Source organism: Pseudophryne corroboree, chromosome 12 (genome assembly GCF_028390025.1).
Source record: "Pseudophryne corroboree isolate aPseCor3 chromosome 12, aPseCor3.hap2, whole genome shotgun sequence".
Taxonomy (NCBI): domain Eukaryota; kingdom Metazoa; phylum Chordata; class Amphibia; order Anura; family Myobatrachidae; genus Pseudophryne; species Pseudophryne corroboree.
This window is the reverse complement of record NC_086455.1, coordinates 83718163-83741422: the sequence shown is the minus strand read 5'-3', so window position 1 is coordinate 83741422 and position 23260 is coordinate 83718163. Positions and strand designations below refer to the sequence as shown.

The 23260-nt window shown below is 46.2% G+C and overlaps 1 protein-coding gene across 3 annotated transcripts in view; it reads left to right on the top strand.

Annotated features, from left to right (window-relative positions):
- Positions 1-23260, top strand: part of MNAT1 (MNAT1 component of CDK activating kinase) — a 432825-nt gene that overhangs the window by 187050 nt on the left and 222515 nt on the right. Inside the window, exon 8 of one of the 3 annotated variants that reach the window (XM_063947710.1) lies at positions 1265-3229. The exons of 1 other annotated variant lie outside the window; for it this stretch is intronic. In XM_063947710.1, the coding sequence (XP_063803780.1) occupies positions 1265-1537 (273 nt within the window). In that variant the 3' untranslated portion in view covers positions 1538-3229. Of the gene's footprint in view, positions 1-1264; positions 3230-23260 lie in introns of those variants that run through there. One more of the 3 variants, XM_063947709.1, reaches the window with a different exon arrangement.

The window sequence follows — 23260 nt, the reverse complement described above, 5'->3', positions numbered from 1 at the left end:
GCTACACTATATATACTGTAGTTATGCCCATAGACCAGCTCATTGTAACGTGGTGTAAAATGAACAGAAAGACACTATACAGTTACATAATGTGACTAATGTGGCACAATATTAAGTGAAGGCACTATCATTTGGCATTCTATGAACTGGGGGTACTGGAATGTGAAATAATATGAACTGGAGACACTCATAATGTGAATTGGGGGTACTGTGTTGCATAATGTGTACTGGCAGCCCTACAATGTGACATAATATTAACTAGGGAACTGCTATGGCTCCGAACACTATTATAGGCATAACATTAACAACTGCTATGGAGAGGTGTTTCTCTCTAGAAGCATTGGGACAATAGCCACTTCGAAATTTTGCTACTGGACCCACAAAATACTGCCACAGAATACTGGCTCCACTCCTGGGGGGGGGGGGGGGGGTGTCACGAAATCAAGCACCCTTCACGAGCGGCCACACCTGCTCTTTCGGAATGTGCACTGCTTCAGTACTCTCATAAGTGCCCTCTTTTCCTTTTGGTGCCCTGCTCCGCGTTCACCCTAGAGTGAACACTATGTTGCCCATCGGCTTTATAAAAGATATCATGTAAAACGTGTTTAGGGCCGGATTCAATTAACCTTGGTAATTTACTGTGTGAGGAACAAAGTGATAGCCTCAGGCTTTTACGCCCAAGGCTATTCAATTACAACCCCTTTTCCTTGCATGGTAAAATTGCAGCTAACGTGTGCTAACCAATAGGTTTCGTGATAAATACCCAGAGCGATGGATTAACACATTTGTGGTACTTGCGATAATGTCACTTACAGTACCACAGATTTCTTTCGAGCCTTCTTCAGGCTCAAAGAGAAATCCGCTTAAAGTGCAAACTTATTGTGGGCTTTAATTGAATAATCCTGGATGACCAATTAGCACACACCGCTAATTACCCTGATTCTGAAAAAAGTTGGTACAGATCCTTCCCGCTTATGCTAGATTGGATGACTGTATTACAGAATGTTGTGGTATGCAACACTCCTGTTGGGTAATAGTTGTGTTCTCTCCTTCTCCCTTGTCCACAATACCCCCCTCCCTCTCCCAACTGCTATGGGTTGCAACCATGTTACATACTAGGTGCTTCAAAAAAAACTCCCACATCTTAAAGGTTAACAAAAAAGGCATGGCACTGTAAATGCTTTTCAAAATTTTAGAACATAATCTAAAAGTGCATGAAATACAGTTTATTTTTTCAATTGGTTTTGAATATGATATTTTTCAGATGGTGGCTTCATTCTTTATACACATTTGTAGTCGATTTTCTGAAGTTTCAAGTCTCTCGGCGGGTCATTTCCAGCGTTATTGCTGCAATTTCTTGGCCCATAGCAGCCTTCAGTTCATTAATGATTCTTGGTCGATGTTTATAGACCTCAGCTTTCAGATGGCCCTAAAGAAAAAAGTCAAAAGGGCGATATCCGGTGATTGTGCAGGCCACCCAACGTCACCACCTAATGAGATCAAGTGCCCTGGGAACATCTTACAAAACTTCTGTTGAGCATTTTGCTATGTTAGCAAATGTCCCATTCTGTTGAAACCACAGACATGGATTTCCAAGTCCGGTGAATTTTGGTTCCAAGAAGTTCTGTAGCATCGTAGCCGATGGGACGTTACTATAACAGTTTGGCCTTCCTCCTCAAACAAGTAAGGACCATAATCTGCAACAGCACAACAAACAGAGGCCTTTCATGAAGCTGATGAGGATTATTTCTCGCCCAGTAATGAAAATTCTGCTTGGTAACGTAGCCAGACAAATGAAAATAAGCTTGGTCATTTGTGAGCAGAGCTGCATGTAAAATGAAAATCGACGTGTAAAATTTTCCTGATGGTTTAGTTTAGTCAGACAACCCCAAAGCAGAAGCATGTTTATGGTCTGAATGTTTGGGAGATAGTACGATAGGGAGATAGTCTTAGTGTCCAATCGCTCCATGGTCTTCCAGGTGGTTTTAATTTGAACGTGGAACATGTGTCCCTTAAATTTGCAACCCATATCAATATGCTTATTGGTCCCGAACAGCAGCATTTCAACAAAGTGGTTTTGAAAAGCTCTCTGCATGGCAATCACAGATTTGTTGTTTTCAATAAATGATTCAATAGTGAACGCACAGTACACACCTATCCAAGCCATGACTCTAACTGAAAATAGTAAGGCATGTTATTGGAAGACTCCACTTCGATCCGCCCCTCTTCCCTTGTGCCGAGCTAATGGCTGAGCGAAATTCTGGAGTTTTTTTTGCAGCACCCTGTATAAAGACATTTATTTTCTGCACTTACATTTAGTAGTATAGTAAGGGACACTACAGAAAGGACACTGTAATCTTTACATTAAAAAAGAAGACTGGGAAGCCATAATTGCCAATTTATACTTTCATATTGGATATCCATTAGCACTTGGTTTTTGTTTTGCTTTATATCAAAATCAGGAATTTTTAATTGCCTATATTACAGTATATTGGTTAAGATAGCCAACTTAAGTGATGCTGTGTGTCTGCTGCAGAAAGTATTGTACATTTCAGTTTTTGTATGAATGTAATACAGCATTGTGTATATACACATCCGAGCTCCTGGCAGTACAGTAACCAGATCAGGCTATCACACCTACCCTCTCTCATAACACTTTCCTACTACAGGCAGTCTGCCTTCTACTAAACAGAGGGTGGTATAAGGATGGTATACAGTATATTGCAGAGACTGCTCCAATCAGAGATAGCTAGTCCAGCTGCCTTGCCTGCCACTGTTACCCAATCATTGAGCTTTGTTTAATTAAATATGCTTTGAATATTAATCTCTTTAAGAAGGCAAAGATCATGTTACCTAAAGATCATCTTACCATTGTGCTGGTTATTCGCATTGTCCTTTTATTTCCGTACATAGATGGTGCAGTGTGCAGCAAAGCTACGAGTATTTAGAAACACTGGTGCAAGTGGCAGTGTGGGCTCTGCTGCTGAGATGTGGCATGGTCCTAATGTGAGGTGTATTGTAGTCCTAACTTCCTGTCTTCCTTTGCGAGGTGTATGTATAGTAGGTGCTCTAGGTGGAGGGAGATGTTCAGAGTTGAAACTGTGGGGGGTGGGGGATCAGTATTAATAGCAACTATTAAATAAACTTATTTTTCATTCATAGGGGTACTTTGTCAGCGCACCTCAGAAATATGTATTTCTCCTTCATTTGTACCTAGTAAGAAAACAGGATTTATGTGAACATTGAAAAACTCCAGACCTTTATTACTGTATCTGAGAGTGAAAAGAATAAATGAAAGTTAAATGAAACTACTGAATTGTACTAGAACTCTTTAGCTTGGGGGGAGGTTCTTCATTTCTACTGTAAATAGTTTGGAACAGACTTCCCCTTTGCCAACACTGTTCCTCTCTGGACTAAAAGCATTGTATGCATACCAGGTCAGTAGTGTGGAAGACACTTTTTTCTGTATGTTAGTTCTATTCAGTCCAGCTACCGCCTCAGTCGAATTGCTGATGCAGGGAAGGAGGATCTGTAGCTGCTCCGTAGACGACTACATGAGTGTTCCCCGCTCCACTTGCTCAACACGTATAAGGATTATGGACTCCCTGTACAAAGAGACAGCCTATGTGGAAGTGTGGATGCCTATGTATCAGGCTATGTAGAGAGCTTCAATTGTTTTTGTTTGTTCCAAATATCTAAAGTGCATCGCACAGACAGAATACCATGCAGCTAGTCTTACCTAAAGGCCCTGGGTAACCTGGGGTAATAATCTCTCAGTAATAAAAATTCTGTAACTGTCCATTTTTTACACCCCAAGCTCATGTGCCAGTATAAAGCCGGGTACACACTAGGCGATTTCTGCCTAAAAAATAAACGATAACGACATTTACAGTATGTTGTTATCGTTTTATTTTTAGCATGAAATCGTCCAGTGTGTATGGGGGTGATATTGATGAACGATGCGCGCTCCCGCACGTGGTTCAGCGTTCACCAATATTGAGCTGACATGTAGCTCAACCTGTCAATGTCGGGCTGAGCTGCATGTTCAGGTATGCTGGTGGTGACATCACTAAACGTTATCGTTGAATGATAACATTCAGTGTGTACGCACTATATCGTTGAACACTATATCGTACACCGCCGTCATTTAAACATCGGGAAGTGTGTACCCGCCTTAAGACATGACTCGGCTGAGCAGCATAATATCGTTCAAAAATAGGATGGCCCAGTCTGCCGATAGTTGGAGACTTTGCGAGACATGTCCCTTCAGTTTTTGGCTCCTTCCTTGACAAATACTTTTACAACAGATGGACAGATATAGACCAAAGAAAAGGATTTTGAACTTTAATCATCAATATTTAAAAGAAGTACAGCAGGTGCAAAGTATTCATATTTACAGAATGAATTCTACCAAGCCACAAAATGTACAGGGAATCCTATTTGGCTATATGTCCCTACATTGTGTTTAGTAAAGGGTGTAAATAGCTGATTGGTAATTGAAACCCAGAGGTAGTGGATAGGGAAAGGCTTCCGGAGAGTATCTACATTATAACGGAGAGATGTACTAAGCAGTGAAAAGAGTGGAGAAGTGAGCCAGTGGAGAAGTTGCCTGTGGCAACCAATCAGTTACTCTGTTTAAATTTATAGTATGCAAATTATAAATGTTACATCCATGCTGATTGGTTGCCATGTTCACAGACATATCTGGTCAGCCCTGCAGTTAGCCGATGCCGATATATCTTGTAGATATATCAGCATGTTTGACTGTGTGTACAGCCAACCCGTCGTCCATCCCATAAGCCAGTTACAGGAACAGCCAACAGTGATGTCGCAGCTGGACGGGCAAATTCAAATGCACATCCTTTTGGCGGACAGCATTACATCAGATACAGAAGGAGGTTTGTGGAGATGACAGGTTAGCGGCAGGTTGTTGATAAATAATTACATTTTATATGGAATGTCATCACTTGGGATTTCTCTGATATCTGGGTTAAGCCTACTCTTAGCTGCAAGTGGCTGTATATTTAACGCGTAAAATAAGGGGGATAGGGGGCAGTCCAGTCCAGTCTTAGGGGTGTGTTTGCTAAAAGTATGTGTTTTAGAATGGGAGAAATTGCCCATAGCAGCCAATCAGATTCCACTTATTTATCTAGCACCTTCTATAAGGATAGCTAGAATCTGATTAGTTGTTATGGGCAACATCTCAACTTCTAAAAATCTGCACTTTAGTAAATATATCCCCTAGTTTTCAAACTAAAGGGGTAATTCAGATCTGATCGCTGCTGTGCGTTTTTTGCGCAGCGGGCAATCAGATCCTAACTGCGCATGCGTATGCACCGCAATGCGTATCATCGGTCAGCGGCGGGATGGTGCAAAGGATCCATTCGCACGGGCGTATGCAAGGTGATAGAAAGGAAGAGGGCGTTTGTGGGTGGCAACTGACCGTTTACAGGGATTGTCAGGAAAAACACAGGCGTGTCCAAGCGTTTTGAAGGAGGATGTCTGACGTCCGTTCCGGCCCCGATCAGCAGAATTCAATCGCACTGGAAGAGTAAGTCCTGGGCTGCGCAGATACTGCACAAATTGATTTTTAGCAGCTCTGCTAACACATAGGAACGCACAATTGCATAGCGAAAATACACTCCCCCTGGGGGAGGCGACTCTCATCGCAGGACAGCAAAAAAAGCAGCCCAGCGATCAGATCTGAATTAGGCCCTAAATCCTAGGGGGCAAATGTCATTTGTAGAAACCGAAGAAGTGAGGTTAGAGTGCAAATGGCCTGAAATATATTTTCATGAAAGCCATATTACTGCAGAGAATTAAACCATAAATGTCCAGGAATGCCTATCAAACGTGCTTTCTGCACCGAGGGCCAAAACTACTGAGAGCATATTGAATTTGTTAATGCGTGAAATCAATCAATTGTCCAGGCTGTCTGTAAGGAGTTTTTTCAACCTGGTCTGTATCTGTGAGTGTGGTCATTGTTTCATGGAGACATTGGCCTATAACTGGCACAGCTGTTGGGATCTTTTTTTATGCTTTGATATAACAACAATGGCCGACCGAGTAGTGCCTGCATGGAACACATCTCCCTAAAAACACCAAATTCTAGGTTCTGCTTGTGAGTAGAAACCCTGCCAAGCTTACAATAATTACAATAAAATTATTTATTTAGAACTCTTCCTATGTTTTTTTAATTATTATCTGGTTTCTACCAATGGATGTCGAATGGATTTTTTTTTCTTTAATTTCCACTAGATTATGCAAATTGGCCATGACAAACTTCGGGCACCTGAACTAGAACATTAGATTTTACTAATACAGGTTGAGTATCCCATATCCAAATATTCCGAAATACGGAATATTCCGAAATACGGACTTTTTTGAGTGAGAGTGAGATAGTGAAACCTTTGTTTTTTGATGGCTCAATGTACACAAACTTTGTTTAATACACAAAGTTATTAATAATATTGTATTAAATGACCTTCAGGCTGTGTATATAAGGTGTATATGAAACATAAATGAATTGTGTGAATGTAGACACACTTTGTTTAATGCACAAAGATATAAAAAATATTGGCTAAAATTACTTTCAGGCTATGTGTATAAGGTGTATATGACACACAAATGCATTCTGTGCTTAGATGTAGGTCCCATCACCATGATATCTCATTATGGTATTTAATTATTCCAAAATACGGAAAAATCCGATATCCAAAATACCTCTGGTCCCAAGCATTTTGGATAAGGGATACTCAACCTGTACTGTACATTGGGGAAAAATGTGCCCAAAAGAGGATCTGAAATCATAATGTGTCATTGTTTTAATATAGAATCATAAATCAACTTAGATACAGTATAGTTTAACTTAAACATGGTGAAAAACATAATACAGCTCAATATATTTTCTTTTCCTTAGGACATACAGTAATATAGATAGCTTTATTAACTCATTGTACATTCTCTATAAAGAAACTCACCCTTTTCCTTCAGAGGAGGTCCATTCAGTTGTTATTGCCCGTGGCTGCCGCTAGATGGCACTGGCTGAGCAATTCAATTGTTGCTCCGTTCCAGAGCGAGTGCCACAGGGGGGACAAAAATTCCATGGCTTGGGTGCCCTAAGCAGGAGTTTAGAGTAATTAAGTTTGGCATACTTAATAATTAATGGGCACCTGGAACAATGCAATTGTTGTGTCAGGTGCCCATTATTTGAAGCAGTGCCTATAACAGCTGAATCGCCCCAAGAGAATCAAGTAGACAGTCTGGGTCAGAAGTGATGCGAGCCACTTTGCTATTTTTGTGAAAATGATAAAGTTCTTTAATGGTCTTGGGGCCTAGTTCAGCACGTAATGCTCTATTGCTACCAAAAGTAAATTTTTCTTTTTTTGTAATCTCAAAGAAGTGCACAGGTAGTTGCCGCCCAGAAATGGAATAAGACGCCCACTGCAGTGTTTGCGATGCATACGCAGATGTGTATATATCGCAATCCGTCCGCAAAATTGGGAACATCAAAAGTGTATATTCAATTTGCGCCAAGCCAGCGCATGCACAAATCTGCACATGCTATTGCATGCAAGGGATCGCTGATGATATCAGAGACCGCTCACCAAACGGCCATGATAGGTCTACATTTTTGCCACCACTCCCACAAAACGCCATGTTACCACCCCTAAATGCTCACTTCCTGTCAATCGCTGTGCGATCGCTTCACTTTAATATTATGAATGCACCACGATCGCAATGCGGCTCTGGTGCATGCACATTGCGTACGCGGCGCATACGTAGTCTTTTGATAGTTGGACAAATTGTGAAAAAGTATAGTTGCGATCCATGCTGAATGACGGCCTTGGTTGGCAATAATTGGCCAACAACTGAGTATTTTTATGTGGTTTTTTTTCTTTCTTTCTTCTAAACAGTGCAGAAAATACCAGCTATCAAGTGACTAGTTAGCAGCCCGTCAAAATGACGGAATAACATAAACGTAATGTCAGTGTGCAGCCAAACAGAGCAACACTTGAATTGCTCCGCTGGGCTCCATCTAAAACACTCAATTTCCCCCCATAGATGTGAGGAGTAGCAATTAGCTTTTTATTATATAGGATGTTTTTTGTAAAAAAAAACTGCATAGGGGGCACTTACACCTGTTAATTTAACCGGTGTGAAAAGGATGGAAGCTTTGGCCTTTAACATCCGGGACTGTTCAGTTAGAGACCCTTTTTCTGGCCCATTATATTAACTGTTTTTGGGTGTTAACACATAGAATACCGTGTTTGCGCCACCTGAAAACAGGCTATTTTTCTTCTCCGACCCAAAATAAAAAAGCCCCGGTAACTGCAGCCTGGGGGGGTCAATTGAATGCATGCGCAGTTCCAACCCGATCGCTGCGCTGCGAACATCTGCAGCGAGCGATCGGGTCAGAATGACCCCCTATATGTGTGTTAGCCTGCTTTCTAATGATGTTTTCCCTTCGAGTACCATGCTGATCCCCTTAGATGACAGCGCTTGGGATACATTGGCAAATTGGGCTTTCATGATCACTAATGCTCCCGCTAAACGCTGGTGTACTGAGGTCTTCTCTTGCAGCCACATTGGCCATAATTCTAGGCAACTCTGGTCATGCTTGCACGTTATTTGCTTAATTAAAACTTGAGCATACAGTATGTTGCCATCAGTATGTTATTTTAGTACAACTATGTTGCTTCTAGTCACAATAGGGTATATTTACTAAAGAGCAGGTTTTCAAAAGTGGAGATGTTGCCCATAGCAACCAATCAGATTCTATTTATCATTCATCTAGCACCTTCTAGAAGATAATAGCTAGAATCTGATTGGTTGTTATGGGCAACATCTCCATTTCTGAAAAGCTTTAGTAAATATACCCCAATGACAAAATCAGTGTAAAAATCTGTGGGTCATACCCAGGTGACTGTAAATAAATGGTTATTTTGTTGGCAAACCATAATGCCATGGTCATACATTCGCTGCAATACTTGTGTAATCTGTAATGTGTAGGTTTTTCTTGGGTAGTTTCTAGTAATAGGTTCTGTTTTATAGCGGGTCAATATTTCTGAAATCACTGGTGATATTTATTAGTGTGCAGTAATTTCCTCCAGAGGGAAACAATTAAAAATGTATTATGGGTGACCGTGGGCTAAAGATGTGTGGATTCAGTTTAATGATATCCCCATCCATTTCTACTACCCCTTCTCCACATTTCTGGAAAATGCTGGAATGGTTCCTTTGATTTCTGACTGCATTGTGTGAAAGAGAAAATCTGGATTACTGTGGATTGTAGTAACTCCCAGATTTCTGTCTTCATTTCTTCTTTCCCATTGTACATATTCTACTATAGGATTTAATTTTTCCCTAACGCTTATGGTAGAGATTTGGGGAGGTCGGCACTTCTATTAGATGAGCTACTGTAAGGTGGTCATCTAAACACGGAATTACTAAAACTCTGAATCAATTATTCTGTTTCCTGTTGGGCTTCCTCACTCTGTACCAACTGCCCTGGGGATTTACATCACACACAGCCTTTTTCATTGCCTTAGGATGTAACTTTTAAATTAACTCTTTTTACCTTGTGCAGTGATGCTGAAAGCTGCAGCTCCTCCATGTCAATGATAAGTAGAGATGAGCGGGGTTGGTTCTCAGAGAACCAAACCCTACCGGACTTCACGTCACGAGCCCGGATCCGAGTCAGACTCAGGTTTTCCCACCTGACTCGGAAACCAGAAAGAGGCAAAACGTCATCATCCCGCTGTCGGATTCTCGCGGGATTTGGATTCCATATAAAGACCTGCGCGTCACCGCCAGTTTCACTCCGGTATTGGAGAGTGTAGAGAGAGGACGTGTCTCCGTTCTCTCAGTGTCCATGTCTTGTGCTGCATCTGTTCAGTCACAGTGGTTGTGTAAGCTGCTGCCATATGTCCAGTGCTGCTGTATAGTGTGCTGTGTTGTGCTGCATCAGTTCAGTGGTGGTGTATTGTGCTGCATCAGTCCAGTCACAGTGGTGGTGTCCTCTGCTGACATATGTCCAGTGCTGCTGTATAGTGTGCTGTGTTGTGCTGCATCAGTTCAGTAGTAGTGTCTTGTGCTGCATCAGTCCAGTCACAGTGGTGGTGTCATCTGCTGCCATATGTCCAGTGCTGCTGTATAAGTCCAGTCCATTGCAGTGGTGCTGTGTTGTCCTGCATCAGTCCAGTGGTGATGTCCCTGTGCTGCCGTATATGTCCAGTGGTACTGCTGTATATGTCCAGTGGTGCTGCCGTATATGTCCAGTGGTGCTGCCGTATATGTCCAGCGGTGCTGCCGTATATGTCCAGCGGTGCTGCCGTATATGTCCAGCGGTGCTGCCGTATATGTTCAGCGGTGCTGCCGTATATGTTCAGCGGTGCTGCCATATATGTCCAGCGGTGCTGCCGTATTATAATTCCAGTAATCCTGCTGTATAATTACAGTGGTACTGGCGTATAATTACAGTGGTACTGGCATATAATTACAGTGATCCTGCCTCATGAATTCAGTGGTACTGGCGTATAAGTCCAGTGATACTGCTAAATATATATATGTGTGTGTGTATATATATATCTATATATCTATATATATCTCCTATATAATAGCCCTGTGATTCTGTGCCTGGGTCTCTAACGCTGGGCGTGGCTAGGAGCTCTCATTGGGTTAGTGGCAGGTCTATCACACCCAGTCCACAGCTGGTTGGGCGAGAAACGCCCTCCCACACAGATTACATCCAATGGGGAGGCTCTGCCCTTTGCCTGCTATGTTTTCACAGAGCAGGATTAGCAATGGGACTGATGGAGCTGCAGCTCCAGCCCCACACCCCAAAATAGGCCCTCCAACAATTTACACATAAAAATTGATACAAATTCGAAAAGGGGGTGTGGCCACGCCCATTTTTCTATACTTTCAATGGAAGCTTGGAGAGTCAAAAAACAGTACAGACCATAAAAAAAAGGGACTGTACCTGCCAAAAATGTGCAGCTGGTGGGTATGCCACTGCATCTGCAGCAAGTCTCCGCATTGTAGATAGGGAAAAACAATCCTTTTACTGCAGCGTCTTATGGGGGTCATTCCAAGTTGATCGCTAACTGCATTCGTTCGCTGTGCAGCGATCAGGCAAAAACTCTGCACTTCTGCGCATGCGTATGCAAAAACGAACGATGTAGTTTTACACAGGGTCTAGCGATGCTTTTCAGTCGCACAGGCAGCCGCAGAGTGATTGACAGGAAGAGGGCGTTTCTGGGTGTCAACTGTCCGTTTTCAGGGAGTGTTCGGAAAAACGCAGGCCTAGCTGGCCGAACGCAGGGCGTGTTCACGACGTCAAATTAGGAACTGAATGGTCTGAAGTGATCGCAAGCGCCGAGTAGGTCTGAAGCTACTCTGAAACTGCACAAAATATTTTTGTACCCGCTCTCCGATCCCTTCCTTTGCACTTCTGCTAAGCTAAAGTACACTCCCAGTGGGCGGCGGCATAGCGTTTGCATGGCTGCTAAAAACTCCTAGCGAGCAATCAACTCGGAATGACCACCAGTGTCTTGCTGCCAGTCCACCTGCCCCCTCCGGCATCAACAATCCCCACTCCCTTGCCGCGCCGCAGGTGGAACAAAAGCTTCTGCGGCCACCGGCATAGATGTGTATGAAAGCGGCGCAGCGGAAGGCTTTCATAGGCCTCCCTGCGCCGCATACTCTCTGAGCCCCGGAGCCTCCTCTGTGCGGGATGTCACAGAAGTGCCTCCCAGCCACAGCCGCACCCAGATCCCCAGAGGCCCTGACTCCACAACACAGCACCTGGGCTGCCGGCCTGGAAGCCCCGAGATGGTTAATGTAGCGGATAGAGTGGGTGATATCGCGGAGGGTAATGTCTGGACGCTGAATCAATGTAAAAGGTGACAGTGCAGTGCAGTGGGTGTGCAGTCAGGTCCGTTGCTAGAGTGTTCGGCGCCCCCCTGAAAACTATAAATTTGCACCCTCGCATACTTTACAAATGCACAACGCACATAATGACCCCTGTAGTAGAGACACTTACACATGTAATGCCCCCTGTACCACAGACGCTTACACATGTAATGCCCCCTAAACCAGTGACGCTTACAGATGTTACGCCCCCCCTATACCAGTGACGCTTACTCAAGTAACACCCCCCGTAGCAGTGACGCTTACACACGTAATGCCCCCTGTAGCAGTAACACTTACACACGTAACGCCCCCTGTACCAGTGCCGCTTAGACACGTAACGCCCCCTGTGCCAGTGCCGCTTAGACACGTAATGCCCCCTGTAGCAGTGCTGCTTACACACGCAACGCCCCCTGTAGCAGTGCTGCTTACACACGCAACGCCCCCTGTAGCAGTGCTGCTTACACACGCAACGCCCCCTGTAGCAGTGCTGCTTACACACGTAACGCCCCCTGTAGCAGTGCTGCTTACACACGTAACGCCCCCTGTAGCAGTGCTGCTTACACACGTAACGCCCCCTGTAGCAGTGCTGCTTACACACGTAACGCCCCCTGTAGCAGTGCTGCTTACACACGTAACGCCCCCTGTAGCAGTGCTGCTTACACACGTAACGCCCCCTGTAGCAGTGCTGCTTACACACGTAACGCCCCCTGTAGCAGTGCTGCTTACACACGTAACGCCCCCTGTAGCAGTGCTGCTTACACACGCAACGCCCCCTGTAGCAGTGCTGCTTACACACGCAACGCCCCCTGTAGCAGTGCTGCTTACACACGTAACGCCCCCTGTAGCAGTGCTGCTTACACACGTAACGCCCCCTGTAGCAGTGCTGCTTACACACGTAACGCCCCCTGTAGCAGTGCTGCTTACACACGTAACGCCCCCTGTAGCAGTGCTGCTTACACACGTAACGCCCCCTGTAGCAGTGCTGCTTACACACGTAACGCCCCCTGTAGCAGTGCTGCTTACACACGTAACGCCCCCTGTAGCAGTGCTGCTTACACACGTAACGCCCCCTGTAGCAGTGCTGCTTACACACATTATGCAGCAGTCACACATACACACCAGACACATATATATATATATATATATATATATATATATATATACACACATACATACTGTACATACATTACACACATACACAGTCACACATATATACAGTATACACAGACACTATATACACACACACACACTCTCCTTCCAGACACTTATCTGCCGCGGATGCTGGAGGGGGTGTGTGGGGGTGCCACGGATGGGGCCCGGAGGTACTGTGAGTGGGGGAGGGGTGAGTAATGCTTATCCTGTTTCTCCTGTCAGCAGCTAAGCTGCTGTCCTCCCTTTGGCAGTGGCTCTCCCGGAGACTCGCACAGCAGCCAGTCACTATTGTTAGCGTCGGTGTCCCAATGCGCCACATTACAGGGAAGAAGATGCACTCAATAAACTACAGCTCCCAGCAGCCCTAAGGGCCGGAATGCTACGGCGCTAAGGGCTGCTGGGAGCTGTAGTTTATTTAGTGTGTCTACTTCCCTGTAATATGGCGCGTTGGGACACTGGCTGGCAGAACTGAGTGACTGGCTGAATCAATATAAAAGGTGAGAGTGCTGTGCAGTGTCAATGTCCGTGACACTGCACACAGGTCCGGCGCTAGCCGCTCAGCAAAGGGAGGCAGTGCAGGGAGGCACCAGGAAGGAGAGACGTTCTCCCTGCTCTGCATCCCTGTGCTGAGCTTCCGCTGCTATCCCTGCTGCTGCCGGCTGCTGTCACACATGCAGCGGCGCCGGAAGCACAAAACCTTTTCTCCCCCTTGGCGCCGGCAGCACAAAGCCTCCTCTCCCCCTCGGCGCCGTCAGCACAAAACCACCTCTCCCCTGTGTGACATTCAGTGGTTGGGAGGGAGCCAAAGTGGGCGGAGCTAGATGGGAGTAGGGGGCAGAGCTACACGGACCATGCTGCAGCAGGAGGATGAGTTGCTACAGCTTCGGTCAGCCAGACTTCATTAGATAAGTGTCTGGAAGGAGAGTGTGTGTGTGTGTATATAGTGTCTGTGTATACTGTATATATGTGTGACTGTGTATGTGTGTAATGTATGTACAGTATGTATGTGTGTGTGTTTGTGTATATATATATATATATATATATATATGTGTCTGGTGTGTATGTGTGACTGCTGCATAATGTGTGTAAGCGTCACTGGTACAGGGGTCGTTACGTGTGTATGCGACACTGGTACAGGGGGCGTTACATGTGTAAGCAGCACTGCTACAGGGGGCAATACGTGTGTAAGCAGCACTGCTACAGGGGGCGTTACGTGTGTAAGCGTCACTGGTACAGGGGGCGTTACGTGTGTAAGCGTCACTGGTACAGGGGGCGTTACGTGTGTAAGCGTCACTGGTACAGGGGGCATTACGTGTCTAAGCGGCACTGGTACAGAGGGCGTTACGTGTGTAAGCGTCACTGCTACAGGGGGCATTACGTGTGTAAGCATCACTGCTACGGGGGTGTTACTTGAGTAAGCGTCACTGGTATAGGGGGGGCGTAACATCTGTAAGCGTCACTGGTTTAGGGGGCATTACATGTGTAAGCGTCTGTGGTACAGGGGGCATTACATGTGTAAGTGTCTCTACTACAGGGGTCATTATGAGCGCTGTGCATTTGTAAAGTATGCGAGGGTGCAAATTTATAGTTTTCAGGGGGGCGCCGAACACTCTAGCAACGGCCCTGACTGCACACCCACTGCACTGCACAGCACTGTCACCTTTTACATTGATTCAGCGTCCAGACATTACCCTCCGCGATATCACCCACACTATCCGCTACATTAACCATCTCGGGGCTTCCAGGCCGGCAGCCCAGGTGCTGTGTTGCGGAGTCAGGGCCTCTGGGGATCTGGGTGCGGCTGTGGCTTGGAGGCACTTCTATGACATCACGCACAGAGGAGGCTCCGGGGCTCAGAGAGTATGCGGCGCAGGGAGGCCTATGAAAGCCTTCCGCTGCGCCGCTTTCATACACATCTATGCCGGTGGCCGCAGAAGCTTTTGTTCCACCTGCGGCGCGGCAAGGGAGTGGGGATTGTTGATGCCGGATGGGGCAGGTGGACTGGCAGCAAGACATTGGTGGTCATTCCGAGTTGATTGCTTGCTAGGAGTTTTTAGCAGCCGTGCAAACGCTATGCCGCCGCCCACTGGGAGTGTAGTTTAGCTTAGCAGAAGTGCAAAGGAAGGGATCGGAGAGCGGGTACAAAAATATTTTGTGCAGTTTCAGAGTAGCTTCAGACCTACTCGGTGCTTGCGATCACTTCAGACCATTCAGTTCCTAATTTGACGTCGTGAACACGCCCTGCGTTCGGCCAGCTAGGCCTGCGTTTTTCCGAACACTCCCTGAAAACGGACAGTTGACACCCAGAAACGCCCTCTTCCTGTCAATCACTCTGCGGCTGCCTGTGCGACTGAAAAGCATCGCTAGACCCTGTGTAAAACTACATCGTTCGTTTTTGCATACGCATGCGCAGAAGTGCCGAGTTTTTGCCTGATCGCTGCACAGCGAACGAATGCAGCTAGCAATCAACTTGGGATGACCCCCATAAGACGCTGCAGTAAAAGGATTGTTTTTTCCCTATCTACAATGCGGAGACTTGCTGCAGATGCAGTGGCATACCCACCAGCTGCACATTTTTGGCAGGTACAGTCCCTTTTTTTTTATGGTCTGTACTGTTTTTTGACTCTCCAAGCCTCCATTGAAAGTATAGAAAAATGGGCGTGGCCACGCCGCTGTACCCGTGACCACGCCCCCTTTTCGAATTTGTTAATTTTTTTGTGTGTAAATTGTTGGAGGGCTTATTTTGGGGTGTGGGGCTGCAGCTCCATCAGTCCCATTGCTAATCCTGCTCTGTGAAAACACACAGATTACATCCCATTGGATGTAATCTGTGTGGGAGGGCGCTTCTCGCCCAACCAGCTGTGGACTGGGTGTGATAGACCTGCCACTAACCCAATGAGAGCTCCTAGCCACGCCCAGCGTTAGAGACCCAGGCACAGAATCACAGGGCTATTATATAGGAGATATGCTAAACTGTATGATATCAGTAATGTTAGAGACAGTGCACCTACAACACCCCTCTTATTTCTGTAGAACTACAAGTCTCAGTAGGTAGCACCTCACATTACTGGCAGCTATAGGTGTGCAGTCTAAGGCCCCTCCCTAGCAAACTAAAAGTGTTTTATCTAGACACACCTGAAGGAGTGAGACACCTTCATTCTTAGGGCTGTAACACACTGCCCGGTTTTCCCTGGATGGCAAAAAGCCGGACAAACTTTGTCCAGCTTTTTGCCATCCGGCGGAGTCTTTCACACACAACGGCTTTGAGCTGTGTGTAATGCTGTGCGCATGCGCAGCAGCAGACACGGCTTGAAAAAAACCTGTTGTGTGTGAAAGCTCTCCTTCACACACACACTGTTCTCTGCCTTCAAAGACGGCAGGACCCCGGCCCGGCAGCCGCACCTTCCAGTGGATATTTCCGGCTGCAACCCAGCAGCCATCCGGATTTTTCCTGGCCGGCAAAAGCCGGCGTGTGTGTTTCAGCCCGAAGGCTAGCACCAGCCCACAACTGATCCTCATTAATTTTAACTAGGGTACCTAGCATGACTGCACTTGTGAATATGGCACAGTTCTAGGTAAGTCCAATTATTCTATACAATAGGTCAGTAATGGCGTGGCTTCTGGGGTGCAGGGCCTTCTGGTCTGCCGTGGCTGGGTGACAACAAGGCATTGCAACATTACATTTAATTTGGCACTTTCACTGTTTGTTTATCATACATGTCACACCTTTTTCACTTACATTAATTCACACCATAACACCTTTTCTCTTACGTCCTAGAGGATACTGGGATTCCATTTAGCACCATGGGGTATAGAAGGGTCCACTAGGAGCCATGGGCACTTTAAGAATTTGATTAGTGTGGGCTGGCTCCTCCCTCTATGTCCCTCCTACCAGACTCAGTTTAGAAAATGTGCCCGGAGGAGCCGGTGACGCTTATGGAAGCTCCTGAAGAGTTTGCTGCATTTATTTTTCTGTTATTTTCAGGCAGGACTGGATGGCACCAGCCTGCCTGCTTCAGGGGACTTAGGGCGGAGGAATGGCCCAACTTCCCAAAGGGTTAATGGTCCCGTTCCCCGCTGACAGCACACTAGCTCCTGAGGGAACTATTCGCAAGCCCCACCACGGCGAGCGTACATTCCTACAGCACGCCACCACCCCTAACAGAGACAGAAGAAAGAATAGTGGTGAGTACTAAGCCGGCATCCCAGCTAGTGGGTCGCCGCCCATTATGGCGGCACGAGGGTACGGAGATGCGTGGCTTCTAACCTGGGCGGATTGCGTCTCCAGACACAGTACACAACTGCGTCTCGGTACACAGAACCCGAACTGACAAACAGCCTTAAAACGGTTCTGCTCCATTTTAAGCACAAAAAATTTCCTCAGCCCGTATAAAAAAAGCGGGAAGACCGCGCACCATTGAAAGGGCGGGGCTTCACTATGAGAGAATCCAGCAGCTCACCAGCGCCATTTTCCCTCTTAATGGACACAGATGCTGACTGACAGGGACGCGCAGCTCCTCCGATAGCAGGGGGGGAGCGATATTAGTGTACTAAGTCCCCAATCTGGGTACTTAGTCTGCGACCCGGCTAAGCTTGGTATTAGCGATAAGGGCGCTGTAGGCTGGGTCCAAAATACTCTGTTCCTCCCTGGAAGGGCTCTTTGTGGGTTAATTGTGCTTTTAACCTTTCCTGTGTGTGTGTGCTTTTACATTATGTCAGGCAAAGAGTGTGTTTCATGTACGGCGGAGTGTTCCTCTACCCCATGGAGCTCACTACTATGTACTCAGTGTAGTGCATCTTCTCAGGCTAGCGGGGCTGAACCAGTGTGGCTGGATTCCCTCAAGGGAATGATTTCAAAAATCTCTATTAAATTGTCCTGCAATGAGAAAGAGACGCAATACTTAAGACAGTCTGTGGATGAGATTATGAACAGAGACTCAATCCCCAAACAAGCGTCTCAGTCCCTTGCCATTTGTCCACAGAAACAAACTCTGGCCCATATCCTGCAGTCTAACTCTGATGCTGAGGTGTCAGACATGGAGGAGGGGGAGATGGATTCAGAAGGGGAGACGCTGCTTTGTCACAGGGAATACAGGCTCTTATAGAGGCTATCAGAGATGTGCCTCAATTCCTGATAAGGTGACAGAGGAGTGTGAGGAATCGTATTTTAATGTAAAAAAGAAGGCCTCAGTCACTTTTCCTGTGTCATACCTGGTTTGAATAACCGTGGGTAATTTCAAATCCCTTAAAGGTTACTCTCATCTTTTCCTTTTCCTCCTGAGGATAGGAAAAAATGCTAAAGGCCACCGATAGTGGATGGATCTGTATCCAGGTTGTCACGAAAGTTTGTGTTACCCGTCCCTGGTGCAGCTTTCCTGAAGGACGCTGCTGATCGTAAGATTGAGGCTACACTAAATTCCTTGTACACAGCTGCTGGGGTGGCTCAGAGACCCACTATAGCATGTGCGTGGACAGCTAAAGCCATTGCTAAATGGTCGGGTAATCTTATTGAAGGGTTGGATTCCTTATCTAGGGGGGAGATTGTGTTACTCCTGCAACATATACAGGACTCTGCGAACTTTATGGTGGAAGCCATAAAAGAAGTAGGTTTGCTTAATGCACGCACCACGGCTGTGGCAGTGTCAGCACGCAGGGGCTTGTGGTTACGCCAGTGGCCTGTGGACGCGGACTCCAGGAAAGGCGTGGAAAGGCCTACCCTTCACAGGAGAGGCCTTATTTGGAGATGAACTGGACAAATGGATCTCCAAAGCTACTGCGGGTAAGTCCACATATCTTTCTTCTGCAGCTCCCCCAACCAGGAAGACCTACTCAGGACCTACCCTACAGTCCTTTCGGACTGCCAAGTTTAAGAGCAAAGTCAGAGGATCTTCCACTGCCACTAGAGGTGCTAGAGGTAAACCACGCAAACCAGCAGCTGCTGGTTCTCAGGAACAGGGCTCCAGTTCTGCTTCCTCAAAGCCTGCTGCATGACGGTGGACCATGTGGCCTGGAAGACTGGTAGGTGGGATCCCGACTAAAGAATTTCAGTCACATCTGGACAACATCATGCCAGGATCCCTGGGTCATAGAGCTTATTTCCCAGGGATACAGACTGGAGTTTCAGGAGCTCCCACCTCACAGATTCTTCAAATAAGTCTTACCAGCTTCACAAGAGGCAAGTATAACCTTTACCGGATGCCGTTCAAAAGCAGGTAAAGACTCAGGTCATTGTTCCAGTTCCACCTCATCTGCGCAAAAACGGGCACTAGTCCAACTTGTTTGTGGTACCGAAACCAGACGGTTCGGTGAGACCGATTTTGAAGCTAAAATCGTTCATATTCAAGATGGAGTCTCAGAGCGGTGATCTTAGGTCTGGAGGAGGGGGAATTCCTATTGTCTCTGGATATCAAGGATGCATACCTTCACATTCCGATCTGGCCGCCTCACCAAGCTTTTCTATGCTTTGATAGAACTGTCACTACCAGTTCCAGGCCCTGCCATTTGGTCTCTCCACAGCACAGGGTATTCACCAAGGTGATGACAGAGATGATGTTTCTCCTTCGTAAGGAGGGAACATAATTCCGTACCTGGATTATCTTCTGATAGAGGCACCGTCCAGGGAAAGGTTGTTGGACAGCATTAGTCTCACAAACAGACTACTCCTGGATCACGGGTGGATTCTAAGCCTTCCAAAATCTTATTTAGAGCCAACTTGGAGGCTCCCATTTTTGGGAATGATACTGGACACAAAGTTTTTCTTCCGTTAGAAAAGGCATTGGTAATCCAGTCGATGGTTCGGTATGTCCTGAAGCCAACCCGGATATCTGTGCATCTATGCGTTCGCCTTCTGGGGGAAATGGTGGCCTCTTGCGAGGTGCTTCAGTACGGAAGGTTTCATGCGAGGCCCTTCCAGCTGGATCTGTTGGACAACTGGTCCAGATCGCATCTTCACATGCACCAGAGGATCAGTCTGTCGCCAAAGGCCAGGATTTCCCTTCTGTGGTGGCTACAGACTTCTCACCTAATTGAGGGCCGAAGGTACGGGATTCAAACTTGGATTCTGCTAACCACAGAAGCAAGCCTCAGAAGTTGGGGAGCAGTTACCCAGGGTGTGCAGTTTCAAGGAAGATGGTCAAGTCAGGAAGTAGTCCTTCCAATAAACATTCTGGAACTCGGGGCTGTATACAATGCCCTTCTGCAGGCCTCATATCTTCTTCAAGATTGGGTCATTCAGGTTCAGTCTGACAATGTGACGGCAGTAACGTACATAAACTGACAGGGAGGAACGAAGAGCCGAGCAGCAATGTCAGAGGTATCAAGAATTCTCTGGGTGGAATAACACGCTGTGGCATTGTCGGCGGTCTTCATTCCAGGAGTAGACAACTGGGAAGCAGACTTCCTCAGCTGACACGAACTGCACCCGGGGGAGTGCGGACTTCACTCGGAGGTGATCAGGTGCTTGACAAATCGATGGGGATGTCCGCAAATCAGCATGATGGCCTCTCGTCTCAACAAGAAGCTCAAGCGGTATTGTTCCAGGTCGGGAGACCCACAGAAAGTGGCGGTGGACGCTCTGACAACTCCATGGGTCTATCAGATGGTGTACGTGTTCCCTCCACTTCCGCTGATCCCAAGAATTCTGAAAAGAATAAAAAGGGAAAAAGTTCAAGTAATTCTCATTGCTCTGGATTGGCAAAGAAGGGCCTGGTACGCGGACCTTCTGGAGATGCTCCTGGGAGATCCGTGGCCTCTACCTCCTTCGCGAGGATCTCCTGCAACAGGGACCGTTCGTCTATCAAGACTTAACACGACTACGTTTGATGGTATGGAGGTTGAACGGCTGATTCTAGCCATGAGCGGGATTCCTGACAAGATCATCCCGACTATGATCCAAGCCAGGAAGGGGGTAACATCTAAACATTACCACCGTATTTGGAAGAAATATGTTTCTTGGTGTGAGAGCAGAAAATATTCTGCTTTGGAATTTCATCTGGGACATTTCCTGCTTTTTCTGCAGTCTGGTGTGGATGTGGGCCTATGTCTGGGCTTCATAAAAGTCCTGATTTCGGCCATGTCCATTTTCTTTCAAAAACAATTGGCATCTCTTCCTGAGGTCCAGACATTCTTGAAAGGGGTTCTGCACATCCAGCTTCCCATTGTGCCTCCCATGGCACCTTGGGATCTCAATTTGGTGCTGCAGTTTCTCCAATCGGACTGGTTTGAACCTTTACAGGAGGTTGACGTAAAATATCTTACATGGAAAAACGTCACTCTCTTGGCCTTGGCAAGACATGTGTCGGAACTGGGGGCGTTGTCTCACAAGAGTCCCTATTTAATCTTCCATGAAGACAGAGCTGAACTCAGGACTGGTCAGCAATTTCTTCCTAAGGTGGTGTCGGCGTTTCCAATTGTGGTTCCGGTTGTGACCGATGCCTCTGTTACTTCAAAGTCTTTGGATGTTGTGAGGGCTTTGAAGGTGTATGTGAAGAGAACGGCTCGTCTCTTTATGATCCCAATAAGATTGAGTGTCCTGCTTCAAAGCAGTCTGTTGCACACTAGATCAGGCTCACTATCCAGCATGCTTATTCCACGTCAGGTTTGCTGGTTCCAAAATCTGTACAGGCCCACTCTACTTGGTCGTTGGGTTCTTCTTGGGCGGCTGCCCGAGGTGTCTCGGGTTTACAGCTCTGCCGAGTAGCTACTTGGTCAGGTTCGAACACATTAGCAAAGTTTTACAAGTTCGATGCCTTGGCCTCTGAGGACCTTCAGTTTGGTCAATCGGTTCTGCAAGACCCTCAGCACTCTCTAGTACTCTCTTTTGTACTTCCCTATGGTACTAAATGGAACCCCAGTATCCTCTAGGATACGTAAGAGAAAATAGGATTTTAATTACTTACCGGTAAATCCTTTTCTCGTAGTCCGTAGAGGATACTGGGCGCCCGTCCAGTGCTTCGTTCATCCTGCACTGTTACTTGGTTAAGTATTGTTGTTTGGTTCAGCCGTTGCTGTTCCTGTTCCAAGTTTGGTTAGCATGGATTTCCTCTTGATTGTGTGTGCTGGTTCGGAATCTCACCACTGTCCTTTTATATCCTTCTCTCAAAGTATGTCCGTCTCCTCAGGCACAGTTTCCTAGACTGAGTCTGGTAGGAGGGGCATAGAGGTAGGAGCCAGCCCACACTATCAAATTCTTAAAGTGCCCATGGCTCCTAGTGTACCCGTCTATACCCCATGGTACTAAATGGAACCCCAGTATCCTCTACAGACTACGAGAAAAGGATTTACTGGTAGGTAATTAAAATCCTATTTTTTTCTCATCTATTCCTTAATCCTTCTCGCTACACATAATCATTCCCTGTGATGCCCTGGGGTCACTTGGTTGTGGTGGTTTGGGGGATCCCGTGCCCTAGGTTTGAACCCCTATAGTGTTAGGTACTGCAGCAGAGTGGAGTTCCTTGCCGTGGGGCTGCAGATACAGTACATGCATTGATAAGTATATAACTAAACTCCACTATTTATTATATGCTAAGCTGTATGATATCAGTAATGCTAGAGACAGTGCACCTACAACACCCCCTTTTTTCTGTAGAACTACAAGTCTCAGTAGGTAGCACCTCACATTACTGGCAGCTATAGGTGTGCCGTCTAAGGCTCTTCCCTAGCAAACTAATTGGGAAATGTAACCTGAAGTATGGTGAGTGAAGCGGTACACTAATTGGAGTTCTACGTGCTGAAAGGTAAAATTTCACACACAAACATGAAAAACTCATGTCGTCCTTTTCATATGTTGACCATTTCCATGTTGACCTTTTGACGCAGTCAACCTTTTCTTTATGTCGACCAAATGGTGTCGACCTTTTTAACTGTTGACCCATTGACCCATAACTAAAGGTGGATTTGCTTTTAAATTAATTGCGGTTTTAAATGTAATGTCTCTCGCCATAATCATTGCGGCCCCATTATATTGAGCTCTATATAGGGAGAAACCTTCCATAGAGGATAAGTTGGGGTGATGCTCATATCAACCAATCAGATTCTAGCTATCCTTTTTTGAAGGTAGTAGATAAAAGATAGGTAGAATCTGGTTGGTTGTTATATCTCCCCAATAATATACTGTAGGTTGCGATTAGCTTTCTCCTGACTCTTAATTTAGGGCCTTATTAATGTTTTATAGCAAAAAAAAAAGCACACTAAT